This window comes from Rhincodon typus, chromosome 33, assembly GCF_021869965.1.
Source record: "Rhincodon typus isolate 14 chromosome 33, sRhiTyp1.1, whole genome shotgun sequence".
NCBI classification, from domain to species: Eukaryota; Metazoa; Chordata; class Chondrichthyes; order Orectolobiformes; family Rhincodontidae; genus Rhincodon; species Rhincodon typus.
In genome coordinates this window covers 26,917,006-26,929,716 of record NC_063364.1, presented here as the reverse complement: position 1 = coordinate 26,929,716, position 12,711 = coordinate 26,917,006, and the positions used below count along the sequence as shown (strand labels likewise).

Below are 12,711 nucleotides of genomic sequence, written 5' to 3'. Positions count from 1 at the left end.
TCAGAAAAAGGGTCTAGGCCTGAAACATCAGCTTTCCTGCTCCTATGATGCTGCTTGCCCTGCTGTGTTCTTCTAGCTCTACACCTTGTTATCTCAGATTTTACAGCAGCTGCAGTTCCTACTATCTCTGATACAAAAGTAGCACTAGGGGCAGGAAGTTAATTTTTTTTTTGTCCCTTCATAGGTTCATGCCATGAAACAATTAGACCATACATACTGTATAATAATGATAATAACGACCACTGTTTCGGTGATTTGGATGTAACTCAATACAACATCCTGGTGTTCTGAATTAGGATCGAAAGAGCTGGCTGATTTAGTCTGAAACCCAGCTTTAACCCTGTAACCTTGAAAATCAGCCCTTTAAATATATGTCTGTTTGAATGTTTTTATAGAATAATCTTCACAAAACATAATGTAGCATGTACAGAACAGAACCAGGCCATTCAGCCCAAATGGTCCATGTCAATCTTTGATTTCACATGAGCCTTGTCCATTTCTCTTCATCCAACCCCCTTCCATCCTTATGTCCTTATTTAGCTTCCCCTTGAATGCATCTCTGTTGCTTGCCCTGTGTACCTACTGTGATTAACAAGTTCCACATTTAGCATGTAACCTCCAAGTTTTAATCCATGCTTTTTGCATATTCTTCATCCTTTTATAATAAGAACATAAGAACATAAGAACTAGGAGCAGGAGTAGGCCTTCTGGTCCCTCGAGCCTGCCCCACCATTTAATAAGATCGTGGCTGATCTTTTTGAGACTCAGCTCCACTTACCCGCCCACTCACCATAACACTTAATTCCTTTACTGTTCAAAAATTTATCTAGCCTTGCCTTAAAAACATTCAGCGAGGTAGCTTCAGCCGCTTCACTGGGCAGGGAATTCCATAGATTCACAACCCTTTGGGTGAAGAAGTTCCTCCTATATAATATCCTTTCTATAATATGGAATTTAGAACTGTTCATTGTATAAAAAGGTTGGTTTAACCAAGGGTTATACTAGTTTAAAGTGCATTTCCAATCCTATTGGTGAACCCAAATACACGTTTGTTCTGCTTTTATTAACCTGTGTCACCATGTTTAGTGATCGCAGTATTTGTACCCCAGATTCTACCGCTCCTTAACATGATTTAGATATTCATTTTCTGAGGTGTATGTGACCTCTTTATCCTTTTTGCATCATACTTAATTTGTTCAATCTGATTGGACATGTTATGCCAGGTGGGTCTTGAACCTAGACCTCTTGGCCTAGAGGTAGTGACACTACCACTGTACCACAACAACCCTGACTTTGTATTTATTTATTGTAGTGTATTTTCCAATTATGCACCACTTCAACAACTAATTCGAAAGAATTAAAAATATGTGGTCTTTATAATTATCAATCCATCAATTGTTGATAACACAGTTATTTTGTTTCCTGTGCAAATCTCAAATGCCGTGCTCCCCTGTGGAGTAGAATCACTTTATGTAAATAGGTTAATTCAAAACCGGTGGCATCCTGAGAAACTAACAAGGCAGTTCATTCCCTTGAAGTTATTCACAGTAGGAAAAGGCAGGAGCACAATGTTATTTATTTTGCAACTTAATATAGCATGAAAATACAATAGAACAATGATTTGAAAAATGAGGCTGTTGCTTGATTGTGCTGTACTATGGGTTCTTGGGGGTCTTCATAGAATTCTTACAGTGTGGAAGCAGCTATTTGGCCCACATTGACGCTCCAAAGAACATCCCAATCAACACAGCCCTCTCCCCTATCCCTGCATTTCCCATAGCTAATCCATTTAACCTGCACAACTATGGATTCTGGGAGGAAACCCACACAGACACGGGGAGAATGTGCCAACTCCACACGACAGTCACCTGAGGGTGGAATTGAACCTGGGTTCCTAGCACTGTGAGACAGCAGTGCTAACCACTGAGCTACTGTGCCACCGCTTGATACAAGCTCAGGCCAAACATCTCAGTAATTGTTAAACTATATTCATTGTTACACTGTACATGTTGGTAAGGCTACAGAGCGACATGCTTCAATCTGTACAGTGTCCAATCTCTTAGCAGAGTGTATGAACAAACATGTTCGGAGCACGAGTAAGACGTTTGGCCCCTGGAGCCTGCTCTGCCATTTAATAAGATGGTAGCAGATCCAATTGTGACCTCAACTCCACATTCCTACCTACCAACAATAACATTTCACCCCCTTGCTGACTAAGAAATTGTCAATTTTTGCCTTAAAAATATTCAAACATTCTGCTTCCACCACCACTTGAGAGAGAGCATTCCAAAGAAGACTGGCACATGTACTGGTGAGGTCACAGTGACATGACAGTTTATCTCAGAGTTTGGTTTACATGTTCATTAATCCTTATTTCTCCAGCCTTCGGCCAAAATCAGCAATCTCTGCAAATTCCATTTAAAATGGCACTACTTTTAGGGGCTTTTATTCTCTTGAGTTTTGGCTCAAGTTGGTATGTGTGGTGCCAACTATAAACTCTCTAAAGTGATTATTCCAATCTGGGAATGTGGTCAGTTTATGGGCAAGGCCAGTTTCAAACCAGTTTTTATACCAGTGCAAAAGGCTGTGGAACTCAGTTTGTGCTGGACATACTTGAAATTCCTTGGTCTATTGAATGAATTGTGCTGGACATTCAACACACGTGAATGGAAAATCTTACCCTGGATTTCTACATCTCATTGCAAGTTTCAACTTGGCTCCATTGGCCACGCTGTAAGTTAGAGACTGTGGGTTCGAATCCTTTAGGGACCTGAGACACCATCTACGCTGAAACCCTCAACGTCAGCAAAATGAAAGAGCCGGTCATTGACTTCAGGAAGCAGGGTGGAGGGCATGACCCTGTCTACACCAATGGTGCTGAGGTGGAGATGGCCAGTTACCAGGAGTGATGATCACCAACAATTGTCCTGGTCTACCCCATGTTGATGCTAAGGTCAAGAAAGCACAACAACGCCTTAGGACGGTAAAGAAATTCATCATGTCCATAAAAACTCTTACCAATTATTTTATAGATGCACTATAGAAAGCATTCTATCATGGCATGGTACAGCAACTGCTGTATCCAGGACCGTAAGAAACTGCAGAGCGTTGTGAACACAGCCCAAACCATGACACAAATGAACCTTCCACGTACTAACTCCATTTGTACAGCTCACTGCTGTATAACTGCTGAAGGCAGCCAACCTCACCAAAGACCTCTCCCACCCCGGTTATAATCTCTCCAATCTCTTCCATCTGGCAAGAAGATACAATAACTTAAAACACACATACCCCAAAAGATTCAAGAACAGCTTCTTTCCTGCTGTTGTCAGACTTCTCAGATTTTAAATTTAAATATTGCACTCTTTGCGCACCTTCTGTGCAGCTGTAACATTGTATTCTTCACTCTGTTCTATTACCCTAATGCACTTTGTATGGTATGATCTGTCTGTACTGCACACAAAACTAATCTTTTCACTGTACTCAGGTACATGTGACAATAATAAATCAATCAAATGCAGGTGAAATGTTAAACAATCTGTGCTAATAAGTAGAAAAACATCTCTTGGTACTATCAAAAGATTGGTGGTGAGTTTACTTAGAACCTCTAGAGTGTGGAAGCAGACCATTCGGCCCATTAAGTCCCACCCATATCCACCCCATCTCTGTATTTCCTGTGGCTAATCCACCCAACCAGCACGTCCCTGGAAACCAGGGGCAATTTAGCCTGGCCAATCCACCTAGCCTGCACATCTTTGGACTGTGGCACGAAACCAGAGCACTCAAAGGAAGCGCACGTGGACACGGTGAGAACATGCAAACTCTACACAGAGAGTCACCCGAGAGTGCAATCGAAACCAGGTCCCTGGTGCTGTAAGGCAGCAGTGCTAACCACTGAGCCACCGTGCCACCCCTTGGTTCACTTTCTCCCTCTACCAAGACGAACCAAACACACTCTGATAACTCTGTTATTAGATATTTTGTGGGATCTTGCTGTACAAAAGTTGATCACTACTTGCTGACGTGATTGCGCTACAAATCTGCTGATTGTAGATTTTACAAGTAACGTCTGAAAGAGTTTTCAGTCACCTCGACAAACATCTCTCGTGCCATTGAATTTTGCCACTGTGAAACAAGTGAGGATGCTTCACAGTATCATAGGCATGTCATTGTTATAAATTCTTTTATTGTGCTATAAGAATTATGTTAAAATTAGTTTCTTACTGTCATGATGATGGATCATAACCCGCAGATAACCTATGGACCTTTATTTACAAAGGGCAAAATTTTTTCTTGGTGATATGCCAGTTTTTTTGATGTCTATGGAGGATAACGATTCTGCATGTCTGGTGGGACTTCTCACTGCATTTTATCAAACTTGTCTCATTAACTAACTACCCCACCTACAGTGTCCCCTTGCCCAATTCTAGCCCCATTCTACCTCTTGCCAGGCCCAGAATAACCTTTTAGTGCCAGGATATCCCAGAAGGGATCCTTGTTGTGCATCCAGACAATCAAGGTCAGTCCAGAGCTGACTTGCACTGTTCCTGACATTTGCATCAGACATGGCAAAGAAGGGGAAATTTGCATTCCGCTTTGTGGACAGAAAACTGGAGGTCCTGCTGGAAGGGGGTGGTGCAGAGGTGGGAGGTCTGGTTAAAAGATGCAGCGAGTTGTTCTTGACATCCAGACAGACCTCGTTCAACTTCGTGTTGTACTGCTTCCTTACGCACCTTAGCCCATGTCATTCAAGTCTCTAAGATTCTGCCCACCATCATTTTTAGAAAGAAAACATATTACCAGAAAAGGACTGAGAATGGAATCTCTGAGCAATGTATTTCAGCGACTGTGCGGAAGGCCAGTGTGAATTATCTTCAGCCTCAAGGGAGATCATGGAATGCCTCATCTGGTAGGTGTCAAGGAAGCTTCGCAAAGAAAGATTCCAAAGGACAGAAGTACAAGACAAACTAATTACCTCCTCTCAGAAGTACAACATCTCCTGCGGACTATATTCCAGACTGGGAGATCATGATCAAGAAAGACATGTTCAATGTTTACCCTTTTAGGAATATAGAAACTCAACCTCTTGTCAGTGTGCGGTCATGGCTTCCATGTTACTGTGTGTGTGCTGGTGTGCTGTGAGGGTCACAGCTTGATGGCAGCCATTAAACACTCCAGCACTGCCAATAAAAAGGTAAAGACATTCTCTTGCTCTGAGTGCTGCAAGTCAGTTCCCATCGAAAAGAAACAGGGCAAAAGAATTTCAGTTAACTGCAAAGACCCTAGACCATAAGTGTACTGAGATAGCCCACATCAACCAAGCTAGCATTTACTGGCTGGTGTAACTCAGGCCACAGTGAAACTTTGATCTCATATCAAGCTGTTGGCTTTTATCTGATGATTTCTCACTCACACAGAATGCAGTTCCCTAAGCACAGTTTGATATGCATAGGGTCAAAAGCCAAACTGCAAAGCCAAGACTTTTGAGATTGACTGGTTAACCATCAATGCCAATGTTACCAGTATCATCCAGTGTAACATCCACAACGGCCTATTGTCTACATTTCACAGAACTCAGACTGATCCATATATATGTTTTAGCTTTTATCTTTTATGTACTTGCCTCTCATTTTTAATCTATATGTATATATGTGCTGCATTATGATTTCTTCTCATATTTAGTAACTCTGGTCAACTCTAGAAAACCTGGTTAAATTGGTTCCTTCTAAACCATAAACTATTTTGGTTTGGTGGAAAGGCATCTGCAAGTGCAAGTGATGAAGGGTCTAGGCCCGAAACGTCAGCCTTCCTGCTCCTATGATGCTGCTTGGCCTGCTGTGTTCATCCAGCTCTACACCTTGTTACCTCATGCAAGTGAAAGGATCCTTTTTTAAATTAACCATCCTGTGACCACCCAAGGTGAATAAAAAAGAACAGACAGTCCATCCTTCTTGACTGGAAGCTGATCAGTTCGTGGTATCCTGTCTGAGACCATAATAAATTGGGAGACCTCTCCCGTGCAGTAGTTGTAACATTCAGTTGCTCATTTGATGGACTCATATCTACAATGGCTACACCAGACTCTGAATCTCAATTCAGATGGATTTAGACTTGTTTCTTTGAGTACTAAGAAACTAAAAAACAATTCAGTCCGGTTTTTACTTCGTTAAAGGTCAGTTAATTGAACTTTGGCTTTTGACCCTATGCATATCAAACTGTGCTTAGGGAACTGCATTCTGTGTGAGTGAGAAATCATCAGATAAAAGCCAACAGCTTGATATGAGATCAAAGTTTCACTGTGGCCTGAGTTACACCGGCCAGTAGGGTTTCCAGCTTGTGTTGTCTTATCTAATGCTAGCTTGGTTGATGTGGGCTATCTCAGTACACTTATGGTCTAGGGTTGAGAAAACAAATTTACCAAATTTGTGGGCAAGCTGTCAGTCTTGCCAAATCTAATTCTAGAATGAAAATTCTGAATAATGTAATTCAGTGACTATCTGAAAGGTAAATGTGAATTATCCTCGGCCTTGAGGGAGACCAGAATGTCGTTCTAGTCAAGTGGTGGTGGTATCCAATCAGGTGATGGGTGAGGAGATGGAGAAGAAACCAATTGTCCTGGTATTAGCTGTGAAGAATGTCCTCCTTCATTCCTGCTGACTTCAAATGGATTTTCTAACAATAAGATTGAATTTTTTCCAACTGTGGCTATGAATTATTATCCTGGCTTTCAGGAAGGTTAAGTTCAGTGGAGGAGGCCTTACCTGGACACCATCTGATGGGTCCTTAGGCCTGTTTGAGGTCACTTTCAAGGATGCCTAAAATATTGCTCAACTAAACTTCCAGGCAGGATACGGTTCAGGAATCCTTGGAGTTCTCAGATTTGTGAAACTTGGCCTTGCATTTCCAAAACTCTTTTCTCCTCTTTATATACTCTAAGGCTTAAATCTCTTTAAGTTAGCCTTTGATTGCCTGTCACAGTATTTCTTTATGTGCCTTGGTGCTATGTTGAAGGCAATGTAGATTGATTAGTTCAGCTGGCTGGATGGCCAACTCGTGGCACAGTGTGATACTAGCAGCATAGGCTCAGTTCCCACGATCAACTGAGTTTACCATAAGGACCCTGCCCTTTACCTGATGTGTAGTCACTCAGCTGTCTTTCTCTAATGAGGGAAGAACCTCATAGTCCTCTGAGACTATGGTGATGACTATCACATTAAAGGCACTATATAAATCCAAAAAGAGAAGATGCTGGAAAAGCTCAGCATGTCTCGCAGCATCTGTGAAGAGAAATCAGAGTCAATGTTTCAGGTCTGGTGACCCTTCCTCAATGGACCCAAAACGTTAACTCTGATTTCCCTTCACACATGCTGCCAGACCTGCTGAGCTTTCCAAGAAACTTCTGTTTCGTTTCTGATTTACAGCATCCGCAATTCTTTTGGTTTTTACCGTATAAATGCATGTTGCTGTTGTCAAATGCAATATGTTCTGACATCTCTCCCATTGACTTTCTTTCTCCTCAACGACACACAACACCATTACTTCAAAGTGTCCAGCAATACAAATAATTACCCTGAGCAGTGTCTGATACAAAGCAGTCTTCTATTTCAGAACACACTTTGCCGATATGCTAGAACAGATTTGTTCAGCAATATCTCAAGAGTGAGGTGTAAAGAAACTATTAAGCTGGCTGCATCATCAGAGATAGTGAGATGGTTTTGGAATAGTCTCCTTTTTCCTATTGCTTTGACTATACATGAATGAAACATTTACAATGGGTAGAAAACTCAACAATTGATTTTATTGGGAATGATTTTCTGCTACATTGAGCTTGACAAGTTTATATTGATTCATACAATGAGTTATTAACGCTGTTGTTTCACCAGGCTACATGATGGCAGGGAGTAATTGAAGTGGACTGTGCTCCATTCTCATTCAGCTGACCTCTACATTAGGCACAAACCAGAAAGGTTTGTACACAGGGGCTCCACTCCACTGAGTTACCTTAGCTTTTTGAGAGATCCTCCCAAGTGGTGTAGCAGTGGTGGGCACAGACCCTGATAATGATGTGATTGAGAAGGTGACAGGAGATGGCCCAGAATCTTGAGCTTATTATTATGCCTTGATTGTGCCCTTGGAGCACCCAAGCAGAAGGGTGCCCCAGCAAACCTGGAGAACTGACTTGTGCAGCAACCTTCTTCAGATCGTTGGAAATGCCCTAACAATATGTTAGGTGATGCCTGAGTGCGTGATTAATCCAGAATCCCAGGACAGATGATAGAATTTGGATTCAGTTAAAAAATCTGGAATTGAAAGGCTTAAACAACGAATCCATTGTCGATTTTGTGAGAACAAAAAAAACCCCATCTGGTTCAATAATGTCCTTGAGGGAAGGAAACTGCTGTCCTCACAAGGTGGGCCCACATGTGACTCCAGACCCACGGCAATGTGGCTGACTCTTAACTGCCTTCTTGCAACTAGGCACGAAATACTGGTCCACCAATGATATTCATCCTGTGAGGGAAAAAAAAAATTGTAAAAAGATATTCCACAACAGCAGCCAGAAGTTCCTAATGCAAGTGGAGAAGATCGGTACTCAATGTTCTGTCAGGCTGTAGTCCTGTGCCAGGTGAGTGATCCAGGACATTTCTCTCCTTTCATATACCTCATCTCTGGAACTACTCAATAGGAGGATGCTTTGGGGTAACTCAGAGATGAAATTGGCCCATAATAATTCAAAGCCCAGTAAGCCATTACTCAGCTTTTGCCTATCCTCTCCTGAATGTGCTAATATATATTGGGCCATGGCTTCATATCCACATTTGGGAGCTCCTTATAAATGGTGATACTGAATGTCATTAGTTTAAGTAACTGCAGCTTATCCCAGCCAAGTCCAATCCTGTGTCCTCATATGTTTGTGGTTTGACAGTAAGGGTCAATGGATGCCACTAACCTTCTATAACCAAAAGGCCATAGTTCAAGTCCTAAAATAAAATTATTCTTTCGACACAATGTTAAACCAAGTTACTTTCTGCTTGTTAAAATGGATGTTAAAGCTTGAATACTTTTTGAGGGGAGCAGGGAGTTCTCCTGGAGACCTGGTCAACACTCCCCAATCAGCCAAATACAACATAAAGAAAAAAAAACACATTACTGTGGTTGGGATCTTGCTAGGTGCTGAATTAGCTGGTGTGTTTGGTCACATAACAATACTCACTTCACTCAAAACAAAACTCATTGTGTGAGGAAAAACTAACATGATTGTTATTAATCTCCTATCATTGTTTTTCAGGCTTGATAGTGTACTTGGGAATGATGGTAGGAGCCTTTGTCTGGGGTGGTCTGGCAGATAAAATGGGCAGAAGATATTGTCTGATCATTGCCCTCAGCATCAATGGAGTCTTTGTGATCTTCTCATCATTTGTCCAGGGCTATGGCATCTTCCTGTTCTGCCGACTACTTTCAGGAGCTGGGTAAGGGAGTCATATACTTTGAAGCAAGGTATTGTCACTGAGGGATTGCATTAGAGGACCAGCTTGCCTTTCTTGTGAGCATTCTTGTTTCTGGGTTAGACACCCACACTATTGTGTATTACACCTGAATAAAACTAATACCCGCTCTGCTGCAGATAATCATTATGGACTATATTTATTTACTTCTTCCCAACGGAGGGGGCAGCAGAGAGAGCAATATAGCAAAATGCACAGACTTCATAATGTAAGATACATGCCAAGTTCTGAATGTGCAGCTATCACTTCTGCGAATGTGCAGTATTGTACGCTAATTCAGGCTGTGTATCTTCAAAGTTTTTGGAATGAAGATTGGGTCTACTGTGAACAAAGTGTTATCTCAAGTGTGTTAAAAGAAATATTGTTTTCAAAATTGTCTTGTGAAATCGTACAAGGAATTGAAAGATGAAATTTCACTTGATGCTTAGGCTGAGAATTTGGTTCTTTTGTGGAATTTGTAAACTGGCTGATTTTGCCAATTTGCTACTTAATTACTCAAATCAGAAGTGCAAACAGAAATTGCTGGAAAATCTGAGCAGGTCAGGCTGTGGAGACAAATCAGAGCTAACATTTCAGGTCCAGTGACCTTCTTCTGGACTCCAGACCTGCTGAAATTTTCCGGCAATTTCTGTTCTTGTTGCTATTTATCACTCTTTATCTCAGAGGCACCACTTAGCACTGTTTGTCCCAGTGACCAAAGATATAGTTTTTAACCATCAGAGAATTTGGTCCCAATCAACTCCTACTGCTGATTTGATAAGAAGCAATAGAAAGTGGAGATTTTGGGAGTATTATCCATGGACGAATCACTGCGCTTCATGAAGAAGACCCAGTACCACATTTTCAGAGCAACAGTGGACGTTAATGTAGCTTTGTCTGCATTACCATTTCCCAAGGCCAAAATCAAATAATTTATAATATTAAAATAATCAGAAACAAAATTTTAAAAGAAAATGAATTTACCCCAAAAATACTTCTTGTTTTTCTCTCTTTCAGTATTGGCGGCTCCATCCCCATTGTTTTCTCCTATTTCTCAGAATTCCTGGCTCGGGAGAAGCGGGGGGAGCATCTCAGCTGGCTCTGCATGTTCTGGATGGTGGGTGGGATTTACGCATCAGTGATGGCATGGAGCATCATCCCACACTATGGTAAGTATCACGATCCTTTCTTGGCCCCTTATACGCCAGCTCAGAAAGCTAGAGTGGGAGGTGATGGCCAAGTCGTGTTATTGCTTGTCAATAATAGCAATAATTTGCTTTGAACTCCACGTTGGCAGATGGTGGAAATTCAATTCAATAAAAAAAAGTCAGGAATTAAGAATCTAATGATGACTACCATTGATTGGTGTTAAAAACCATCTGGCTCACTAATGTCAGAATCCAGACCCCATGGCATTGTGGTTGATTCAGCTCATGTGGGAATTGAATCCACACTGTTGGCACCACGCTCTTTCATAAACTGTCCAGACAACTGAGCTAACAAGGGTGCAATCATTGGAGGGTGAGTGGGGGAGGTGGTGCCCCAGTGTACTGACCCTTCGATGAAGGTAACCCAGCTTCCTTCCTGCCTTTTAGCCCAAGCTGTTGGCCTAGCCATTTACTTCCACCTTCTCCAGTTGACTGTAAAGTCTCATACATGCATCACACTGCATGTAAGCTGCCTGACCTCTTGAGTATTTACAGCGTTTACTATTCATATTTATGGCGATTATCGGCTATCACTAATTTGTTTCAAATAAAAGACTATTCCCGTGATCTTTGTAAATTGCACAGACGTTTGAGGGAAACTGCAAAGTGCAGACAAGTAGCAGAATGTCCTTTCCTCTCGGGCTCTGCTCAGAATCCAGCCTAGACTGTAATAAAGACCTTTCTATCAGTTGCAAACTCCTGAAATGAAAGCAGACTGAGGCCAAATATAGCACTGTCTGAAATTTGCAAAATCAGCTTAATCTGACAACTATCTAAGGAGTTTGGTTTCATACCAGAGAGCATGTTTGCCTGATAAGGCAGATTCCATTTATTTCAACCTTAATAGTGTCCTGTATTATGGGCTTTAGGTTTCTCAGTTTATTTTCAAGGACTTCATGAAGGCTGTTTTGTGTCCCCTAGGGAGTGTCATCACCGCAGACATCAACTCTCTGATCAGTAACCCTGTAAGTGGATTCTGCAGGAAGCAGAGTATCAGTAATGTCTCACAGCTCGTATTACTATTGAAATTGAAATGAGCTTCAAGGTTTCATCAAGGATGTCAGCTGATGTGTCTGACCCAGTCATGTGTGCACTGTTGAACTTGTTAATATGGCATCTTTAGAAGGTTAGCTCCTGTGGTTAAGCAAAGAGAAATTACAGCAATGACTTTTCCTGCAGGACCACATGAATGCTTTGAGCAATGGTGCTAATTCATTGGTTGCATTCAGTGTAAATATTTCTGCTCAGTCCTTTGCATTATCTGTAAATACTCAGTGCTTCGGGTGCAGTGGTCAGATTCTTTGTGAGTGATGGGCTACATCAAGGAGGCAGGAATAGAAGCTGTGGTAAACTGCAGAACACACACGCACACGCATACACTCTCCAGTCCTACCCCTGACACACCTTGAGCTCATGGTGAGGGAGGAGAAGAAAAAAACACTAAAGTCTGAATGGTACATTGCACCTAGTAACTGTGCTCCAATTAGACCACATTCTTGTTGAGCATCTAGAAATGGGGTTAGCTCAGTTGGCTGGACAGCTGATTTAGAATGCAGAATGATGCCACGAATTTGGGTTCAATTTCCAGTACTGGCTGAGGTTATCATGAGGATTTTTCCTTTTAAACCTCTCCACTTGCAAGAGGTGTAGCGACCCTTAGATTAAACCACCACCAGTCATCCATCTCTCTCTAATGAAAGAGCAGCCCTATGGCCTGGTAACACTTTGGCAACTTCATCTTTAAATGTCCAATATTAAATGAAAAACAAATGGTTTATTGTGATTGCAAAACATTTTACATACAGCAGCTTACAAATTCCATCCTGGAGCCTGTTTTGATAAGTTACAAAGCGGTTGTAAAATAAAATCCCACACCTTGAATGTGGGCAGCATTCTGTACAGGAGAAATGGAGGAGCTTGAAGTGACAATGAGAACTATGGTCAAGAAAAATGTACTTTTAAAAAGAGATAGTAGGATCTGCTGATGCTGGAGAATCTGAGATAACCAGGTGTAGAGC

At 41.7% G+C, this 12,711-nt stretch overlaps 1 protein-coding gene across 1 annotated transcript in view; it reads left to right on the top strand.

Moving 5' to 3' along the window:
* Positions 1-12,711, top strand: part of LOC125486776 (synaptic vesicle glycoprotein 2A-like) — a 41,694-nt gene that overhangs the window by 7,639 nt on the left and 21,344 nt on the right. The window contains exons 3-5 of the mRNA XM_048615748.1: positions 9,290-9,470; positions 10,503-10,654; positions 11,615-11,658. Coding sequence (XP_048471705.1) covers positions 9,290-9,470; positions 10,503-10,654; positions 11,615-11,658 — 377 coding nt within the window. The remainder of the gene's footprint in view (positions 1-9,289; positions 9,471-10,502; positions 10,655-11,614; positions 11,659-12,711) is intronic.